The sequence below is a fragment of the Idiotropiscis lumnitzeri genome, chromosome 11, assembly GCF_059441095.1.
Source record: "Idiotropiscis lumnitzeri isolate Australia: NSW breed Sydney's pygmy pipehorse chromosome 11, RoL_Ilum_1.0, whole genome shotgun sequence".
Lineage (NCBI taxonomy): Eukaryota > Metazoa > Chordata > Actinopteri > Syngnathiformes > Syngnathidae > Idiotropiscis > Idiotropiscis lumnitzeri.
Window position 1 is genome coordinate 22,031,281 of NC_142401.1, and position 22,218 is coordinate 22,053,498.

The 22,218-nt window shown below is 43.5% G+C and overlaps 1 protein-coding gene across 3 annotated transcripts in view; it reads left to right on the plus strand.

Moving 5' to 3' along the window:
* phf2 (PHD finger protein 2) overlaps positions 1–22,218 on the plus strand; it is a 169,440-nt gene that overhangs the window by 92,521 nt on the left and 54,701 nt on the right. For all 3 annotated transcript variants that reach the window (XM_088309286.1, XM_088309285.1, XM_088309284.1), the window contains 3 exons: positions 10,020–10,129; positions 15,322–15,494; positions 16,874–16,941. In XM_088309286.1, coding sequence (XP_088165412.1) covers positions 10,020–10,129; positions 15,322–15,494; positions 16,874–16,941 — 351 coding nt within the window. The remainder of the gene's footprint in view (positions 1–10,019; positions 10,130–15,321; positions 15,495–16,873; positions 16,942–22,218) is intronic.

Here is a 22,218-nt window from a genome sequence, read left to right on the forward strand (position 1 = left end):
CAAATGTCGCCGCGCGAGTGCCCGGGCGGAAGTTGTTTATCTTCGGCTTGACAGCCACACACGCCGGCCGGTCTCCTTCGGAGCTCACGCACGGTGTCCGATCGTGTCCGTCGCCACCAATCGTGTCCGGGGGAACCTGCTCTTCTTCGGCCACTCTCTTCTTCGTCCACTCTCCTCTTCGGCGCACGGCGGCCGTCTAACCGCTTCAGCGCCCCCTTGTGCCGCTCGGCGAAACTACAATGCTCCCGAATATTTTTTAGACGCGCGAAGCACTGAACCCGCGAAAGGTGAACCGCGAAGTAGCGGGGGTTCACTGTATATATATATATATATATATATATATATATATATATATATATATATAGGTGCGAAGTAGTGGCGCACCTTAAAAAATGCTTAAAAAAAAAAAAAAATATATATATATATATATATATATATATATATGGGTAGAGAGAGAGAGAGAGTGAAATTCATGTTATAACAAAAAAACAAAACAAATTATTATTAAAACTTATTTTTTATTCCCCAGCCATTATTTTCGTATTTATTCAATTACTTCTTTTTGTATTTATTTAATTACTTTGACTTTTACCTGCTGGTACGCCGTCAAGTGTGCCCTGTGAATGTTATGATCCTCCAGCAGATCTGGAGGATTGAGCAGGACTCTCCAAACGCAGACACGGGAAAAAAGGTGGTGATACAAAGATATTTATTATAATCACAATATAGTCAGTGTAATAAGCGCATCGTGCAGCAGCTGACGGCATGGCGCGAGACGATCGCTGGAGCAACGCCCACACAGCTGAAAAAACAAAAACACACGCGGCATGACAGGCACGGATCATGACAGTGAAATGAAAGGTGGCATTCTTCATTTATTTATTTATTCATTCATAACTGACAGCCTCACGCTACGCTCGTGCCCGGGCGGAAGAGGTGCTCCTATTCGGCTTAACTGTGACACACGCCCGCCCTCCTCCTCCAGAGCTTCCATTCGGTTAAACTTAGGGGCCGCTTGGAACCGCCCGTGCCCGGGGAAGTCGAAGTAATTAAATAAATACAAAAAGAAGTAATTGAATAAATACGAAAATAATGACTGGGGAATAAAAAAATACGTTTTAATAATAATTTGTTTTTTTTTTGTTATAACATGAATTTCACTCTCTCTCTCTCTCTACCCATTTATATATATATATATATATATATATATATATATATATATATATATATATATATATAGGTGCGAAGTATATATAAGTTTTTTTTGTTTTTTTTTTTAAGGTGCGCCGCTACTTCGCGGATTTTCAGTTTTCGCAGGTGGTCTCGGTCCCCATTAACCGCGATAACCGGGGTATTACTGTATATGGACAACCAATAAAAGTCGACGTACACCATAATGTGACCCCAGCGCAAAATCAAACAGAAGGCGGATGGATGGACGGTCGGTAGGTTAATCCTTACCTATAGTAGAAACGAATGTTGTCATGGAATCCAGACATCGCTGAATGTTTGTAATCCAACGTTAATCGTCAGTTCCAGGATCTCGTTCTTTTATGAGTCTTTTTCCATTTTTAATTTATTGCTTTATGCAGCTGTTCCACATGTTGTTATGGATGGCCTTGCGGCCAGAGAAGGGATCATCACGCAGATGCAAGTGTTTGACAGCAGTGACACAGGCTTTTTTCAAACCATTGATTTGAACTACAGCAACACGAAACGTCGTCGCAAGAGTAAAAACAAGTTTACACTAACAAAGAATAGTGGACCGGAACCAAGGGATTCAGAAGGGTATTTACAAAATCTAAACAGAAAGTGTCGAAGAGCACTTAAAAGAAACAAACACACTAAGTATTCTTGGTATGCTAACTAGGTGTGTACCAGAAACGGAAAAACCCAGTTGACTTTAATTTAACCAATCTTAAATAATACTGGCGCGAAGGCAAATTGACACAACTCGAAAAAATGCAGGATTTGGCAAGCAGCAAGACCACATGCAATGTTATACTCGGGCAGTTTAGTTTTTTTGGGACTGAACATAAATACTACAGACTGCTGATTAGCTTCCCTTCTGTGACTCTTCACACTACTCCACCAGGATGTACTGCGGGTGGAGAGACCACAGAAACAACAATGGACATGACAGTACCTCCCCCCCTCAATAAACGCCCCCAGACTGACCAACAGCCTTGGAAGGGTGACAGGCATGGAACTCATGGAGGATTGATGGATCTAGGAGCGGGGGACCCACTGACGCTCTTCCGGCCCATAGCCCTCTCAGTCGACAAAATACTGGAAACCCTGCCCCTCCTTCCTGGAGTCCAGAACCGACCGAATCGTGTAGACAGACCATCGATCAGGCGCGGAGGAGGAGGAGGCACCACTGGAGGGTTGAGCGAGCTAGCAGAGACTGGCTTCAGCAGAGAAACATGGAACACAGGATGTACCTTCAACGCAGGCGGGAGCCTGAGTCTCACAGCAACAGAGCTGATGATAGATTCAGTAACAAACGGACCAATGAAGCGAGGACCCATCTTCCTTGACACACCGGCTAGCTGAAGACCCTTCGTGGAGAGCCACACCTTCTGGCCAGGCCGGTAAGACAGAGCTGGATGCCGATGACGATCCACCAAACGACAATTGCGGTCGCAGTATGGGAAAGCGCAGACCTAGTGTCCCGCCAGACCATGCGAGCCCGGCGGAGGTGAAGATGGACAGAGGGTATGGAGACCTCAGATTCTTGAGAAGGAAAAACTGGAGGTTGATATTTGTAAGCAGACTTGAATGGAGATAGTCCAGTGGCTGAGCAGATCAAGGTGTTAGGGGCGTATTCCACCCAAGGGAGGTGGAGCGAGCAGGAATGAATGCTGCTGACACACACAATGAAGTGCGGCCTCAAGGTCTTGGTTAGCCATGTAAGCGAAACACATTCCTCACGAGTAGATTGGCCGTCTCAAGCGATGACGGAAACTTGGGCAGGGGAATGAAATGGGCCATCTTCGAGAAACGGTCCACCACACTGAGGATGACGGAGTTACCTTGTGAAGGCGGAAGACCAATGACAAAGTCCAGAGAAACATGAGACCAAGGACGGGATGCAATGGGCAAGGGCCGCAGAAGACCCACCGGTGTCTGATGAGAGGACTTGTTCCTGGCGCAGACAGAGCAAGCAGCAACAAACTCACGAACGTCCGCAGTGATGCCAGACCACCAGAATCTCTGCAAGAATAGGAATCGGGTGCGACCGATCCCCGAATTACATGACACCATGACCCCACTGCAACACCTCTGTTCTCTTTTCCTTCGGCACAAACAACTTGTCCTTGGGGCATTCCATAGGCACCTGAACCGTCTTCAATGAGTCAGCCACCCTCGTCTCCGCTTCCCATCACTGAGCCCCCACCGCACGGACCCCAGGAACGATCACCTCTGGGGCGGACTCCACACCCGAAGAGCTGTAGAGACGGTACAGGGCATCGAGCTTGACGTTCCGAGAGCCTGGACTGTAAGTGATTACGAAGTCAAACCGGGTCAAGAATAGAGCCCACCGAGCCTGAAGGGAGTTGAGTCTGTGGGCCGCCAGGTTCTTATGGTCCGTGAAGATCTGGAAGGGTCTAGCTGCCCCCTCCAGTCAGTGTCTCCACTCCTGAAGCGCGATGACCATGGCCAGGAGTTCGCGGTTACCAACGTCATCGTGTCTTTCGGCGATGCTAAGGCAACGCGAAAAGAAAGCACAGGGCTGAAGCCTCTGGTCAACGGGAGAGCGCTGGGATAGGACGGCCCCCACCCCTGAATCCGAGGCATCCATTTCTACAACAAATGGAAAGTCAGGGTTAGGATGCGTGAGAACCGGGGCAGGGGTAAACGTGCGCTTTAAGTGAGCAAACACCCTTTCCGCGCCCTGCGTCCACTCAAAAGGTCTATTAACCGATGTCAGCCTAGTCAAAAGTTCTGCTTTACTGCTAAAACCGCGGATGAAACTTCCATAGAAGTTAGCGAAGCCTAAGAACCTCTGCAACTGCTTCCTTAAATTCGGAGTGGGCCACTCAACCACAGCCTGGACCTTGGCTGGATCGACCCGCAGTTGACCCACCTCCACTATAAACCCCAGAAATTGAAGCGACTTTGAATGAAACTCGCACTTCTCTGCTTTAACAAAGAGTCTATCCAGCAATCGCTCAAGTACAAGCTTAACATGTTGGCGGTGCTCTTCCATGTTTCAAGAGAAAACCAAAACAGAACTGCATAATCATATTATGCAAGACATCATTGATCAGGTTCTGAAAGACCGCCGGCGCGTTGGTTAACCGGAATGGCATGGCAAGATATTCAAAGTGTCCAATTGGGGTATTGAAGGCCGTCTTCCACTCGTCACCCTCTTTAATACGAATCAAATGGTATGCGTTGCGCAAATGCAGTTTAGTGAAGTCTGTGGCTGAGTGTAAAGATGTAAATGCAAAATCTAACAGTGGCAAAGGATAATTATTTTTGATAGTAATTTCATTAAAACCTTTATAATCCACACATGGACGAAGAGTCTTGTCCTTCTTATCAATGAAGAAGAACCCCGCACCAACCGGCGATTTAGGCGGACGAATGAGACAAGCAGCAAGGGAGGATGAGATGTACTCCCTCAGGGCTTCCTGCTCTGGTCTTGACACTTGGAACAATTTAGCATTGGGCAATGGGGCATTAGGGACCAACTCAATTGAACAATCATATGGACGATGTGGAGGAAGTGACTGGGCTCGCTCTTTGCAGAATACTGCCCCAAGGTAATGATACTCCACCGGAATGTTTGCTAAATTGACTGGCTCGTGCACAGAAGAATTCGACAAGGTTGATTGAGGACTCGCAGCACGTAGGCAGTTAGCATGACAAAAGATACTCCAATTTTCAAGTTTAGGGTCATCCCAATTAATGCTGGGATTATGCATTTTGAGCCAAGGTACACCCAAAACTAGTGGCGCTGAACTAGACGGCATGACAAGGTAAGGCCTAGCCTCATGATGGTTACCTGACAATTTTAAGGTCATAGTGTCGGTAGAGTGTGTAACAGTAGCTAACAGTTTGCCATCTAGGTCTCGCACTTCCCTAGGTCAATCTAACGGACACAGAGTACAATTTAAGGATGCCATCATTAAACCCTCCACAAAACAGTCATCTGCCCCGGAGTCTATCAAAGCGTTGATGTCCATGCTTTGGCCATTGTACGAAAGGACACCAGTTGTTGAACTGTTGAGACAGGACTCGTTTCTGGAGTTGAGACCACCTGCAGAGCTGATCAGGCAGGAATGCTGTGAGATTACCAATCTCGCTCCCGTTAATGTTCCCGGAGTCGATTATCCAGTCTGATGGCGAGTTCTATGAGTTGCTCTAGGTTATCCGTCTCATATCGTGCAGCAAGTTTACCCTTTATTTGTGGATTAAGTCCCTGTAGAAAAATACTACATAGTGCGGCATCGTCAAAACCGCTCTCGGCAGCTAAGATACGAAGAGATGTAGTACTCTACAGACCATTTTTCTTAAGAAAAATCCAGGAGCTGGTTGCCCGTTTCTCTGCCTTTAATGTGATGATCAAAAACTTTTTTCATTTCAGTAAGGAATGTCTTTAAAGACTTGCGTACTGCTGGGTACTGATTGCTGATTGCCATGGCCCATGCAGCAGTTTTGTCATTAAGCAAACCCATGATAAACGCCACTTTAGCAGCATCATTAACATATGTCAGAGGTTGCTGATCAAACACAAGAGCACTGGTGCAGTTATTGAGCACAACTACCAGGTTCACCCCAATAGCGTGCGGGATGAGGAATGTTGGTTCTCGACAGCCGGCCCGAGAGGAACCCGGGGGTACACTAACCACGGAAGTAGCATTATCAATGTTACTTTGACGAGTTTCTGAATCCCGATCGAGACGCGACCCTAGTGCCTCCACTCGGGAAGACAACGACGATATAGCTTCCATAATTTGCTTTAGGTTTTGGTCATGTTGACCCACCAATGCCCCCTGACTTGCCAACGCATGGCGCCACCGATCTGCCTCTGCGTGATCCATCTGGCCGGAGTATTCTGTTATGGATAGCCTTACGGCCAGAGAAGGGATCACCACGCAGATGAAAGTGTTTGAGAGCAGTGACACAGGCTTGATTCAAACCATTGATTTGAACTACAACACCACGAAATATCGTCGCAAGAGTAAAAACAAGTTTGCACTAACAAGGAATAGTGGATGAGAATCAAGGGATCCAAAAGGTTGTTTACAAAAACTAAACGAAAAGTGTCCAAGAGCACTTAGATGTGTGAAATGTGCACTGTACCTATGTGCTCTAGTGCTTGGTTTTAGCCAATGATAGCTAGCATGTCGTGGTAAACTAGCTGCATCAAACTAACCCGTAATTCCTTGCCTCTAAGGGGACTTCACAAATGATTGACATATATGGACAACCAATAGAAGTCGACATACACCATAATGTGACCCCAACGCGAAATCAAACAGAAGGCGGACAGATGGACGGTCGGTAGGTTAATCCTTACCTCATAGTAGAAGCGAATGTTGTCATGGAATCCAGACATCGCTGAATGTTTGTAATCCAACATTAATCGTCAGTTCCAGGATCTCGTTCTTTTATGAGTCTTTTTCCATTTTTAATTTATTGCTTTATGTAGATGTACTACAACATGTTATGGATGGCCTTACGGCCAGAGAAGGGATCACCACGCAGATTGTTTGAGAGCAGCGACAAAGGCTTTATTCAAACCATTGATTTGAACTACAACAACACGAAACGTCATCTCAAGAGTAAAAACAAGTTTGCACTAACAAGGAATAGTGGACCAGAAATAAGGGATCCAAAAGACTATTTACAAAAACTAAGCAGAATGTGGCCAAGAGCACTTTAATGAAACAAACACATTAAGTACTCCTGGTATGCTAACTAGTTTTGTACCAGAAACACAAAAACACAGTAGACCTTAATTTAACCAACTTATAAATACTACTGGCGCGAAGACAAATTGACAACTCGAAAAAACGTAGGATTTTGCAAGCAGCAAGCAGCAGGACCACATGCAAAGCAATACTCCGGCAGTTTCGTTTGTTTGGGGCTGAATCTAAATACTACAGACTGCTGATTAGCACCAGGTGGATCGGATTGATTGGAATTGCTTCCCTTATGTGACTCCGCCCACTACTCCACTAAGATGGACTTTGGGTGGAGAGAACATATTCGCAACAGAAACAACACTGGACATGACACATGTAATGTCACAACCACGAGGGTGTTAAAACCCTTCTGTTTAAATGCAAGCACGGGGAGGCAATTCCCACCAGTTGAGAGTGATGAGTCAGAATACTATGTGGAATAGGTTTTCATTGAAATGCCTGGTATGTTTTGATCACTCCTCAATGTTGTCATTTCATGAAACGCATTTTTGACACATCACTGACGTCACTACCGAACAGTTTGCGTATGTGGGAAAGTTCTAACACCACAAATTTGCATGTTATGCTGTTCTAATTGAGATGAAAATAAAATCAAATATGAAAAGTGTTCACCTTTTATATGGAAGAATGATTATTTGTGATTGTCCTTCCTGGTCTATGATACACGGAGTGCATATTTGGAATACTGGAAAGTAAATATAAAGTGTTGATTTATTTCTTATGTATTACATTGAATGCAAAAAAAAAACTGTTAAACCATCAAATATTTTTTGTCTTTATGTGAACAAATACAATTGAGCTATAGTATCCGTGAAAAACTCCCTATAAACTCTCTTGTTATGGACCACACCAAAAGGCAAATATTCTTGTGACACAAAATTCTTCAACCAAATTTACCAAAGCGGTAATTTGACCTAAATAAAATAGTAAGAATAATTTAAAAAAACACACACACACGCAAGTAGCTACAATAAAAGAAGAAAACTTTGGCAAATGATGCATCAGGAAATTCATTGTGACCTTAATGGGATCTTCAAACTTGTTTTGGGGTTGAGGCTAAAATCACGATTTTTGCCCTATTTCATCTGTTTAGATGTCAAACTTGCTCAGATTTTACATGGTTAAAATCTCAGATGGTGTGCTTACTTGCTATTGGAATTTACTCCCAACTGGTCTTTCAGCACTTCCTGAATGTTAGGGGTCAATATCTTTTTCCTAAGGTACTAGTTGCTATGGACATTTGAAAGATGTATGTGAGAAAACTGAAAACACCTTTTCCTAAAAACAAAGGAAGTCAACCTAACAGCATTAAAATTTCTGTAACTTTGTGCATTTTTAAGATAATTCCTTGACAATGATGTATAATACATTGAACAAGGCGTAGAATTAGAAAACATCAAACTCTCAATTTTCCTTTTTGGAGACAAGCCCGATTTTGTGAAAAACACCTCACATGTATAATGTAAATGCTGTTCAATTTCAAGTATTATCATTGAGCACAGACACTTAACTGGCCCATGATTGGTTTTAACATTGGCATTTTACAAATCAGGCACCTCCTGGGAACATTTTTTTTTAAATCATCACTTTTATAGTCACTCAATTGAACTAAAGGAACAGAAAAACACACATTACATGCCTTTGACCATTATAACCTTAAAGAAGAAACTATACTGTATACAATAAAGTCACATATGGCTGTACATTCTGTAAACATAAACAATAAGTGCAAATTTAAATGCTACGAGCTCTATATCCATGCACGCTGCTAATTGCAAATTGTATTTAGGCCAGTGGTCAACAATCCTTTTGAGAGTAAGAGCTACTTCTTGTGTACTGATTAGTGTGAAGGACTACCAATTTGATATACGTCTGAAAGGACAAATCTGCTGAAATACCTTTGATATGAGCCGTCACCCTATCGTGGCAGAGAAATTTGGGTGTCCCAATGATCGTAGCAGCTAAATTGTCTGGGGATTTATGACCCTGACATGGCCACCCATGGCAACCAGGTCCTACGTGAGGGACCAGACCAAGCACGGCTCAAAAGACCCCTATGATTAAAACAAATAATGGACGTTTTCCCTTGCCCGGACGCGGGTTACCGGGGCCTCCCTCTGGAGCCAGGCTTGTAGGTGGGGCTCAAAGGTGAGCGTCTGGTAGCCAGGCCTGCACCCAGGCCCAGCCTGAAAGGACAACATGATTATTAGACCTGGATAAGCGCAAAAGAATGAATGAATGAGTAGTATGTGTGTTAATTATATTCATTTCAAACACTGGTCCTGTTAACGATCGATCACAATAATTAGGAAACAAATAAATAAATGCAATTTTTTTTGTTTTATAAATCTATGACTGTGTCCATATTTTTCAATGATAATTTCTACAGCGTTCCTTGAAAATCACAACTTCTTAGCACTATTTTAGAACAGTCCTTTGGGATACTCATATGGTTCTTGCAGACTACCCGGACTACCGCGACTACCACGTTGGTGACCCCTTGATTTGAAAATTGCCCTGAACAAGTTCCTCTGTGTAGTGTTTTGTCCTGGAATTATGAGGTGATTAATCTAACTCAGGGCTCACCAACATAACTTTGAATATTGTCATTTTTAATAATTCAAATTATACTGAGAGCAGGTTTGTTTGGCTATCGTGAGAATAAATTTATTTGTGATAGACAATAAGAACTTGTTTTTGAATACAGCGCGGCTATTCTTTAGTTTACGTACCTCTGTAAACAGTTACTCCGCGCTTGAAAGCTTCAAGACATGATTGTGATCAGTTAATCAGGATACAATCATTAACCAGCAGTGCTTACATCATCCGAATTCAGCAAATTATTGATTTAGAGATGCAAATATGTTATGAAAAAGCAGGTTATGGCTCCAATAGTGTCCACTTGCTCTCTGCACTACACAGCAACAAAGTGAGTGTCATTATAATCCGACGACGATTGCTCAATATAATGAATTGATACTTAAATACATTACCAACCCTTTTAAATATCGATATTATTATTTTGCAATTTCAATGCTTATGTGCTTATGTGACATAATTTCTCTTTTTGCTCCACAGAATAGTAAACCAGACTCCCTGCTAAAAATGGAAGAGGACTGCAAATTTGACAGGACATCAATTTTAGGCAGTAAAGTCAGTTTTACTCTGGCTCACAAGAAAATACTGGGGTATGTATGGAATGGCCATGTATGCCATTTAATATTTCGAAATGAATCTGACCCATGTTGACTAAGAATAATAGACGTCATAAAAATCATTGTAATGATAAAAATAGCAATATATTTTCAAATCTAATGCAAGTGGTTGGAAAGGTGTGGGCCCTTGCAGCAGGAAAGGGACCTTGCAGCCCTGGCCACAGTAAGGTACTAGGAGGTTGAGGTACTGTCTCATTGGGGATCGCAGGCTGGTTTGTAGAAAAGTTGAAGAGCGTTACTGAGGAATGTTTTTTTTTTTTTTCAAAATGGGACAAAAAAAGTATATTGGAACATATGCATATGCCCCACATCGTAGCGCCTGTAAATTGGGGTTCATTCCGGTAGACAATAGGGTAGCCTCCCTTTGCCTTCCGGTGAGGAACGGGTCGACTTTGTAGTCATATCATCGGATTTGGGGCCGCATGTTTCGGACACTCGGGTGAAGAGAGTGCTGGAGCTGTCAATTGATCACCACTTGTGTTGGCTCTGATGGTGGGGTAAGATGCCGGTCAGACTCAAATGTATTGTGTGGGTTTGCAGGGAATATCTGGCAGAATCTCCTGTCAGAAAGAGTTTCATCTCCGACCTCCGGCAGAACTTTTCCCACGTTTCCCTGGAGGCAGAAGACATTGAGTCCAAGTGGTCCATGTTTCATGCCTCCATTGGCGATTCAGCAGATCGGAGCTGTGGCCGTAAGGCGGTCGGTGCCTGTCGTGGATTGCAATCCCCGAACCCGCTGGTGGACACCAGTGGAAAGGGATGCTGTCACGCTGAAGAAAGAGTCCTTTCGGGCCTTTTTGGTCTGTGGGACTCCGGAGGCAGCTGACAGGCCAAGCGGAATGCAGCTTTAGTGGTTGCTGAAGCAAAAACTCGGGCGTGGAAGGAGTTTGGTGAGGCCATGGAAAATTACTTCCGGACGGCTTTGAGGAAATTTCTGGTCCACGATCCGGCACCTCAGGAGAGGGAAGTTGCTGCTGACCTCTCTCGGGATGTTGTGAGTCGTGCAAGAATACTTCGAAGACCTTCCATTAAGGAAGCAGAGCCTGAAGACTCTGAGGTGGATTCATCTATCTCTGGGGTTAAAGTAACCGACATGTTTAACAAGCTTTGCGGTGGATGAGATCCGCCCGCAGTTCCTAAAGGCACTGGATGCTGTGGGGCTGTCATGGTTGACATGCCTCTACAACATTGCGTGGACAATTCTGACAGTACCTCTGGATTGGCAGATTGGGGTGGTGGTCCCCCTTCTTAACAGTGGGGTATTGGAGGGTGTGTTCCAATTATAGAGGAATCACACTCCTCAGCCTGCCTGGTAAGGTCTATTTAGGGTTGTTGGAGAGGAGCGTCTGTTCAGCGGTTGAATCTCAGATTCAAGAGGAGCAGTGTGGTTTTAATCCCAGCCGCGGAACAGTGAACCAGCTCTACACTCTCTGCAGAGTCCTGGAGGGTGCATGGGAATTCACCCAACCAGTCTAGATGTGTTATGTGGACTTGGAGAAGCCATTCGACCGTATCCCTTGGGGGATTCTGTGGGGCGTACTCGGGAGTATGAGTTACCGGGTCCACTAATATGGGCCGTTGGGTGCCAATGCCATCAATGTCAGAGTTTGGTCCGCATTGCCGGCAGTAAGTCGGATTTCTTTGCAGTAATGGTTGGACTCCGCCAAGGCTGCCCTTTTGCCACCGATTCTGTCCATAACCCTTATGGACAGAAGTTCTCGACGCAGCCAAGGTAATGAGGGGGTCCGCTTTGGTGGCCTCAATATTGCATCTTTACTTTTTGTAGATGATGTTTTACTGTTGGCTTCTTCAGGCATGATCTCCAACTCTCACTGGAAGTTTTCGCAGCCGAGTCTGAAGTGGTTGGGATGAAGCTCAGCCCCTCGAAATCTGACACCATGGTTCTCAGTCGGAAAAGGGTAAGTGCCCTCTTCAGGTCAGGAAGAGATCCTGCCCCAAGTGGAGGAGTTTAAGTATCTTGGGGTCTTGTTCAGGAGTGATGGAAGGCTGGACCAATCGACAGGCGGATCAATGCAACATCTGCTGTGATGCGTAGCCTGTATCGGCCTGTTGTGGTGAAGAAGGAGCTGAGCCAAAAGGCGAAGCTCTTGATTTACCGGTCGATTTACGTTCCTACCCTCACCTATGATCACGAACTGTGGGTCGTGACCGAAAGAACAAGATCCCGGTTACAACCGACCGAAGTGAGTTTCCTGCACACGGTGTACGGGCTCTCCCTTAGAGATAGAGTAATAAGCTTGGTCATCCTGGTGGGACTCAGAGTCCAGCCGTTGCTTCTCCGCGTTGAGAGGTGGCAAATAAGGTGGCTCGGTATCTGATTAGGATGCCTCTCTGGTGAGACATTCCGGGCATGTCCCACCGGCAGGAGGCCCCGAGGACGACCCAGGCCTCGCTGGAGAGACTGTCTCTCGGCTGGCCTGGGAACGCCTGGGGATCCCCCCCCGGAAGAGCTGGAAAATGTGGCTGGGCAGAGTGAAGTCTGGGCTTCCCTGCTGAAGCTGCTGCCTCCACGACCTGACCCCGGATTAGCAGCAGATAATGGATGGATGGATATTACCTATTTGGTCCATTTTTTCTGTTAGCACCGAGAGCACGCCTCATCGTGGGTTGGTGTTCTACGATGTCAAATCAGCTTTATTTTTGTCATATTGTGATAGTACTTGCTTAAATATTTTAAATCTGATGAATCATAACATTTAGTTTTCAAACACGGCGTAGCATGTTCATTCATCAACAAAGTTATCTGTTTTCATTTGACCAGAGATTCTAAGAAACGCACATTTTTCATTATTAATTGTAATCGCACCAACTTTTTGCAAATGCTTTATCATAAGCAAAACAGATCTTCGAAGTGCTTGTAACAAAAACCACTCATTCGACACTGGCATGAAATTCCTTCACTTCGGGAGAATGACATTTTTCTATTTACGTGCCCTATTCTTATCTTTTGGCCTTTCAAACAACTGTTGGCCTGATTGTGAACAATGCATCCCCACACCGCGGCGAAGCATTTCACCAAATAATGCAAAATGGAAAAAGAGTTAATGGGATGTGACAACTATTGGGTCACTCTTGAGAGTGTATCTGATCACGAGTCAGCCGGAGAAATTCCTGCATTACTCATGCTCGCCTCCAGGGGCACCACGTCATATAATTTTTATGGTTTGGAGGATAATTGACAAAAAACTTCGTTAAGCCAGTCTTAAATCTAAAGGGGGTTACAATGAAATAAGTGGTGAGTTCATTCTCCAAAATACATCAAAATCAATTTATGCTTGACTTCTGTGTATGGACAATGTTTATCAACTAGTACAGCTATTGAACATACAAACAAAAATCGGAAATTATTGAGAGGTGAAGGACAAAATGGGACATCTAATAGATGGGCGTAAAAAGGTCTAGTGATGACTAAAGTGACTTTATGGAATGTACAAAGTTTACTTGCATTCACTTACAAATTTGTATGCACCAACTAAAAGCCAAGGGAGCCGGATATTTTGTCACTTACGTATTTTCAGCAGGGTCTCGCGTGTTGAGTAGGTGTGAAAAAAAGAAAAACTAAAAAGAGAAAAGTACAACCAAAGTAGAATAAACATGGCAGTTGGAAGGAGGCAAAGCTTGGTGGGGTCTCACGTGACCTTGTGCGATCAAGGATGGAGCGGAGCGGGGTCGTGGCCTTAGCGTGCGCTCACAAAAGCCGTATTTTCATGGCTTCACCGGCCTCTTGCGTGGTGGTGGGTGAGGAACCAGTGCTCATGCCAGGAGCCACTCCACGGTGGGAGTTATTGGGAAAATCCCAAACCATCAAAAGTTCGCAAAAATGAAATTTGGGATCCAAAACGCCCTCATAGAGTTTGTTCTCTTGGGCGATCTTGAAGAGTTGTAAAGAGAGAGTTGGGGTGAACATAGGGAGTGAATGGGTGAAAAGAGAGTGAGAGAGATAAAGGCAAGGCCTTTTATCTGCTGGGGACAGGTCGAGGTGCGAAATATCCGCCTCCCTCAGGTTCAGATTTCAAGTGAGGCTCAAATATTTTACTAAAATTTGAGTCTACTGAATTGTTCTTTTAAACCTTTGTACATTTCACAATTTCTAACTTTGACAAATGTCATGCCTTCGCTGGAAATATTTCATGTTGAACCAATTCTGAAATACAGGCAATTAAGACTAGGGCTGTAACGATAATTCGATATTGATATGTATCGCAATAGTTGGGTGAGTGATATCAATAAAAAATGGTATTGATAAATTAAAAAAAACAACGGAGCAAATTCGACCTATCACTGCCCTACTCGTCACAAACTCCCTCCCATTGAAGAAATAAAACCCGATGCTTACGCATGCGCCGTTCAGCCGCTCAAAGTGGACTTACCGGCCGACTTGAGGAAACTCTTGCATAATAGTTAAGCCGTTAACAAGCATTTATATGTATGTATATGTATATATATGTATATATTGATATATATATATATATATATGTATATATATGTATATGTATATATATGTATATGTATGTATATGAATATATATATATATACATACATATATATACATATACATACATATATATACACATACATACAAATACATACATATATATATATATATATATATATGTATATATAGTGAGTCGAAGGAAAAATTAATTAATAAGTCGTGAGCACTGTCAACAATACAATACAATTATATTTTTATTGCACATTTCACAACAGATGGAGCTGTAACAAAGGGCTTCTATTGTGTAATATAAATTAGCAGGGAATAAGAACACAAATTACAACACAGAAACACATTTACAATAGATAACAGAAGAACAGCATAACAATGACAGTCTCATGTTGAGTCAAAAACTAAAGAATAAAAATGTGTCTTCAAATGGGTTTTAAAGAGTGTGTTGGCATGCATGTTTAGGGAAAATGAAGTTAACATCACTCTGTGAAAACTATAAAAGCAGGTAACTATCAACACGCCACTATTTGAAGAGTTCATTAACTTAACAATATTAATCCATTTTGATCAATTGCATGTCAAGATTGATATATTTTTTAAATTTGGCTTTGATCTTCAATAGGAGTTTTGGCCAATTCACGTACCAAGTTAGTGCCAAGCTAAGCAGCTCCTCTTTATCCTGTGTTTTTCTATTTAGCCCAAAGACCGCTCAGACTGACGCAAATATTTTTGGGACAGTGCAAAACCTAAAAGAGGACAAACCAAAGCCAGTGAGAGACGAGTATGAATACGTCTCGGATGAGGGAGAACTGAAGATTGATGAATTCCCAATTCGACGGAAAAAGAACACCATAAAGAGAGACATTTCCTGTGAGTATTGTGTCGTGAGTCTTCCAGTGTCAGTTCACTGACACTATATATATATATATATATATATATATATATATATATATATATATATATTTGCATACATATGTGTGTGTATATGCTAGGTGGCACATGCACAAGCCTTAGCGTTAACTTTAGATATTAATTTAAATTTTATGAAGCGTTAAAACTCAGTTTCTGGTCACTTTGCAGCCATACAAATACACACACACACACACCCCCACCCCCACACGCACACACACATATATATATATATATATATATATATACATATATATAATTAATAAGTCAAGTACTATGTAAATTGGTGGCAGTTTCATAAAATGTACAATCAATCCATCGAATTTTTGTATGATTGTGAATTTTAAAAAAAACACTACACTGTGTTTCAAATTCTTATGCAATTTGGATTCAAGAGTCAAAAACCTTTTTTTGTTTTGTTTTTCCGTTCAACTCATGGGTGACATTGTGTCTCAACGCTCTGTTGATCATTGACATAAATCTCAGACACCTATGGTAAAGATTCTCTCGGGTGAGCCCAATTAAAGGAAAACCGTTAAAAAGTGATGTTCCACATTATTAAGCAGGCCAGAGGTTTCAAGCGATATGGGGAAGAAAAACAATGCTAAAAAGTGTATGACAGTGCCTTACTCAGGGTATGAAAACATTGGATAGTTCCAAAAAACTTATGTGTGATCAAATTGTAAAGAAATCTGTTGTTGATTTAGACCACTGGCGAGTTTTTGCAGTTAAGAAAATAAGAAATATAAGAAAATAAGAAAGGTTTCTGGCAGACAACTTCATCGGATCTTGAGAGAAGTTGCTAAAAAGCGATTGCAAAACAGCAAAAATGTATTTGAAGCCGCTGGTGCCCCTGGAGTCCCACCAACCTCAAAGTGTAGGATCCTCAAGAAGTTTGCAAGTGTGCTTAAACCTAAAACTGTCCTAGAGTTCACAAGTTCAATGGATGCAAGGCATATTAAAGTGATATCAAGCATGACACAAAACTAGGCCTGTTTATTCAAAAGTTATTTCAATCAAAAATATTGTATTTTATAAGGCCTTATTATGCTATAAATTCAACATTGGACCATTTTGAGTTATTTACAGCCTATAAAATAACTTGAAATGTTGTTGAGCTTAATACTGACTTTGAGTTATTTGTTGTAATTACTTATTGTAAAAATACTGTTATCATTTTGAGATTTGTGAAAGGAAATTTGAAAAAAACTCATGACTGATGACTTGAAAATTATAGTGATTACACCAATTATTTATGAAGATGTGTAATAAAAACAGTGTAATGAAACCAAACATTTTATACAGTTGATCTGTTTTTAGTTCTAATTATTGTTTTGCAGTGTTGTCAGAAATCAAAAGGCCAATTCAACCAACCAAAAAAACTAAGACCAAGCCCTTGGTGTCAAAGGTATGTAACTGCTAATGATTTGATGCTGTCATTTTAAATTGTATTGATGATCTGAAAATCTGATACCAGTAGCATGTTGCTCTGTGCTGAAAAACATTTACAGAGATACAACAGAAAAAATGCAAAACAGACTAATTCAATGTTAAATTTTGTTGAATATTGTCAGTTTATTGCTGTATTTTCACGACCATAAAGTGCAATAAAAAGCCTTTCATTTTCTCCAAAGTTGGACGGGGCGCCTAATAATGCGGTGCGTATTGTGTGTGCATCGAGTTCCAAAATCTGTAACTGATGTTGTGACTTTCATGAGTGATTCGCTTGAATGACTGGGAGCATTGCCAGCTGACACACTGCTTTTATAGAGGAAAAGCGCATGTGACTGAGGACAGCATGTCAACGTAAAAGAGGACGCTAAAGGCACGCCCCCAGTAGGTACTCAAGCGCAGCACATGAACTTGTGGCTTGCTATCATTGCGTGAAGCTTGACGAAGGAACTCCAACCGTTGGACATCAGTTTAAACAGGGCGTTCAAACTGAAGTTGTAAGCGGTGTGTGAAGGATGGATGACAGAAGGCCAACACAGATAGTGCGAATGATGGATGACAGATGGCTAACACAAATTTAGGAAGCCTGCGATGCACCGCCAATTGAGATACGCCACAATTTGTCAATGGATTATTGGACGCTTGCACGGCAACGAGACTGACACTGACACTGTGTTCAATACGTCAAAAAAGGACAACCAAACTTAGTTTTGCTCCTGTTGCCTTTTTAAAACTATGCGCTAGCATGCATGCTAGTGTACATTTTAGCGTGCATGCATGGTACCGTATGTTTTAAAGTAACGTATGTTTTATCATGCCTGCGCCCAGTATTACCGTGAGCATATGTATGTGTTAAATACAGAAATAGCACCCATAACTGAGAGAAATAGGGCACCCCATATGGTTGTGAAATTAGGGGAGGTAAGTTAAATAATGAAAGGTCAGGACCATAATGCCAAGATCAAGTTACACAACATTTTTATCGTTAACGATGGTCGCTATATTAGATTCCTAGATAGATTTGTTCTAAGTCGATATTTGGAGAGGGTGCCGCCCCCCATTCGTTAGGGCGCACCCCGGCCCAGTGACGTTCGGCTCAGGATCCACCGCGGGGGGTATTGGCGACTGGTTAGGTCTCCCCCTACCGCGGCTACTCGTGACCAACCGGAGGGCAGCACCGGCGCTACGGTATCAACGCTTCTAGGCGGGATTCTGACTACCGGGTGAGTGACCAAACTACAAGTCTGGCACTGTCCAAATCCGTCCCATCAATGGGTCCTGCTGCCAAGAGCTTGGTCTGACGGTATAGGTAATCGGAAGGCGGGACAGAAAGAAAAGAGGCAACAGGTAATGTTTCTGGCATGTTGGCATAGTGGACCGCGGGACACAAGTGCCTGTCCGTGCCGAAACTAGGCTTTGCAGGCACATCAAGCACGGCCCAGCTCCCAGCTTGCCGATCAATACAGAGGCACAGAACAGCAAACTAAAAACATTTGCAGGGAATGATGGAGGAATAGTTTGCAGTGGCGATATGGAGAGAGCCAACTGAAAAAACCCAACATATGACTTTGCCTTTTACAACAAGCCCATGGTGCGAGCCAGAGTGCAGCTGTAACGTAACACCAGACGGTTTTGCTGAGAAGGATGCTTTCAGCATGTAAAAATGTGCCATGAGGCCTGTGAGGTCACCAGCCTTTCTGAACCTTATCAGAAAGAAGAGTCATTGCTGGGTCTATTTGTCTTGTTATGAGGTGCTTGTGGCCCAGGTGAGGTAAGCTGTTACGTGGATTCTCAGGAGCTTGTAGTTGTCCATGTCCTCCACTACCTCCCCATGTACGAATAATGGAACATGTGCTGTCCTTCTGGTTGGTCTGTAGTCCACAATGACATCTTTCTTCTTGCTGGTGTTCAGGACCAGGTTGTTTGTCTGTACACCATTGCAGGCATGGATGTCGATGCATTCATGTGTGAAGATGGTAAAAAGAGCTGGACTTAGCACACATCTCTGTGGCTCACCTGTCCTCAGGTCAAGTGTGGATGATGTATGATCTTCTATATTGTCACTACTTGTGCCCTGTTGATGAGAAAGTCACTAATGCGTGAACGGAGCAGTGTGGGGAGCCCCAGGTTGCGAAGCTTGGATATCCATTAATGGGGGATGAGTGTATTGAAAGCGGAACAGAAATTGATCAAAAGCATCCTAATGTGTCCAGATAAGAAATGGCTGCATGGAGCGATGGAGACTGCAACATCGGTGGCTTGGTTCTCCCTGTAGGAAAACTGGTGGCTGTCCTCGCCATTGGGAGGTATTTTGATGAGTTTCAAGATAAGATGAATCAAAATATTTCATTATGATGGGATTTGGTGCGACAAGGTGGTAATCATTGAGCCAAATGACACAGACTGTGGCTAGCTGCAGAGAGAGTTTAAAATTTTCCAAGAATACTAGTGTTGTTCCGATATCGATAACAGTATCGTTATCGGTCCCAATACTGCCTTAAAACGCTGGTATCGGATAGGCGAGTACCAACCAATATGGTCCCGATATCAGCTATCAACATTGGTATCATGCTTCAAACGCAGTGAGCCGCACGCTGAGGGAAAATACAAGGAGAAGGCTTATCCATTGTTAGCGTTAATGGTCATGTGTCGACTAGGTCACTATTATGACACCTCTCCTAATTGGAGACTGTTTTTGGGGTGGAGGACTTGCTGTCAAGAGCCAGAAGTCTTGTGTCTCAAAGGGTTTGGTGTTTGCTGGATTTTTGCCTCGTGACAGAAAAGGTATGTTGCTTTTGGTTGACACAGTACGTCGTTTACTACTTTAATGGTGGAAATGTCAATCATTACTTTGTGTCTGGATATACTCGTCTTTCTATGTGCTTTCAAAGTTCGAAGTTTGAGCTAGCGCGAGCATGCTAAAGTCGTCGTTATACTCCGCTTGCATGTCACTACGGCAATGCCGCGCACAGTTTGCCTTTATAAAACTAAGGGACCTAGATCACTAGATGATGCATATGATTGTACTCGATCAGGAAGGTATTGGTTAATGTGATTCGTGCGTGTGTTAAACGGTTCCTGCTTGCCGCTTAACGATGATCAGGAGACGCAGGGGAAACGCTCCTCATACAGGGCACAGAGAAACAGGGATCGCACTGCAGTCTAGGGATGAAGAATTGATCATTTTGGGACTGAAATCGAGATCTCAGACAATGCGTTTTCGTGATCGTTGGTTTGTGCCCCGCGTTCACGAAGCAGGTCACGCCGTACTGATTTAAAAAAAGTGTCTCACTCTGAAGTAATTCCTTTCGAGGCTGCTTAGATGTTCTGCGCCAATCTATCTTGCATTGCAGCAGTATGGCCTTTATTTGTACTGTCATGTATTGGTGCTATATTTGTTTAATCCTCCGACAGTTTTACCCTTTGATAAGCCTGGAGAGTGGCCGGACTGGAAGCTGCGATTTTGAGATATAGGACCGCTACGAAACTCGACATGGAAAATGGTGCGGTGCAGGTGAGCAACCTGATTAACGCCATGGGTAGCGAGTCTGAGAACATCTACAATTCATATACATTCGCCGAAGATGGACACAGAAATGACTTTGACGGCAAGTTCGATGAATATTTTGTGCCACAACGGAATGTGATACATGAACGTGCATGCTTCCACCATGGCGCACAGCGGCCGGGCGAGAATGCGGAGACTTTCATTCGGGCCTTGTACGAACTCTCCAAACATTGTGACTTCGGCGCGACCCGAGAGGAGAACATTCGAGACAGGATCGTCGTGGGAATATTGGACAAAGTTTCACGTAAACTGCAGCTGACGAACGACCTAACGCTGGCGCTGCCTATTGAGACAGTCAGGCAGTGTGAAGAGGTGACGTCCCAAATTAGCATGCACGGAGAAGCTACTGGGATGGTACATGAAGTGACCAACAAATTTAAAAAGCGCACCAAGCAACTCGTCAAGCAAAGGGAGGGCTGTAATGGACAATGTGGGAAATATGCAAATGCCATGCATAATAAGGGTAAAATGTGTCCTGCTAAGAAATCCACATCTAACTTGTGCAACAAAGTGGGACATTGGAGCAGAGTGTGTAGGAATAAAAAAGCGGTGAGTGAAGGCACAGAGAGCAAGCGGAGCAATAGCAACCGTATTTCCTTGAGTCAGTGAGAAAAGCAAATGGGTCTTCATCGCAATGGGCCGTGAAGTTATTGCTGGGTTCTACACCAGCAGAATTTAAAATTGACACAGGGGCAAATGTGAACGTCATCTGCGAACAGACCTATCACTCGGTCATCCCCAAAACACAACTGCACCGTACTGACATTCCACTTGATAGCCCAGGTGGTGAATTGCAGTGCTTAGGTCAGATTCAAAGCACAGTTACCTATAAAGGCAAAACCTACCCTCTCGCAGTTTATTTGTGGTCGCACGGTGAATAACTTCCGGCCAATGTCTGTGAAAATGAACCTGGTGAGGAGAGTAGATGAGATGGTGACCAACAGAGGCCACATACAAGCATACGGTGAACATGGGACTTTAAAAACGGAACCGGTGAGAATACAATTAAAAGACAATGCCCAGCCATATGCTGTACACACAGCGCGACGTATTCCTCTGCCCATCCTGCAAAAGGTGAAAGAAGAGTCACAGAGGATGGAGCAAAATGGCATTATAGAGAGGTTTACACAGCCCACTGACTCGTGTGCACCTATGGTGCCAGTCCTGAAAAAAAGCTCAGGAAAAGCCTGCATCTGTGTCGACCTCAAAAGGCTGAATGAGGCTGTTAAAAGAGAACGATACTTTTTGCCCACAGCTGATGTCATCTTTTCTTCCATGGATGCAGCCAGCGGGTTCTTCCAGATAACTCTCCATCCAGACTGCTGTAGGCTCTCAACATTCATCACTCCCTTTGGAACGCTTCAACTTTAAACGCCTCCCGTTTGGAATTACAAGAGCACCAGAGATCTTCCACAGGAAGATGATGGAGACTCTACAGGGCCTTGAAGGAGTTGAGGTCTTCATGGATGACATCCTGGTGTACGGGGCTACTGAGAAGGAGCATGATGACAACTTGGAGAAGGTAATGCAACGCATAGAGAATGCTGGCCTGAAGCTCAACAAAGATAAGTGTTGAATTGAACAGAGCCAGCTGCGATTCCTTGGACACCTCATCGACAGGTCTGGCATCCGGCCAGACCCAGAGAAGGTGGAGGCTCTTCGGCA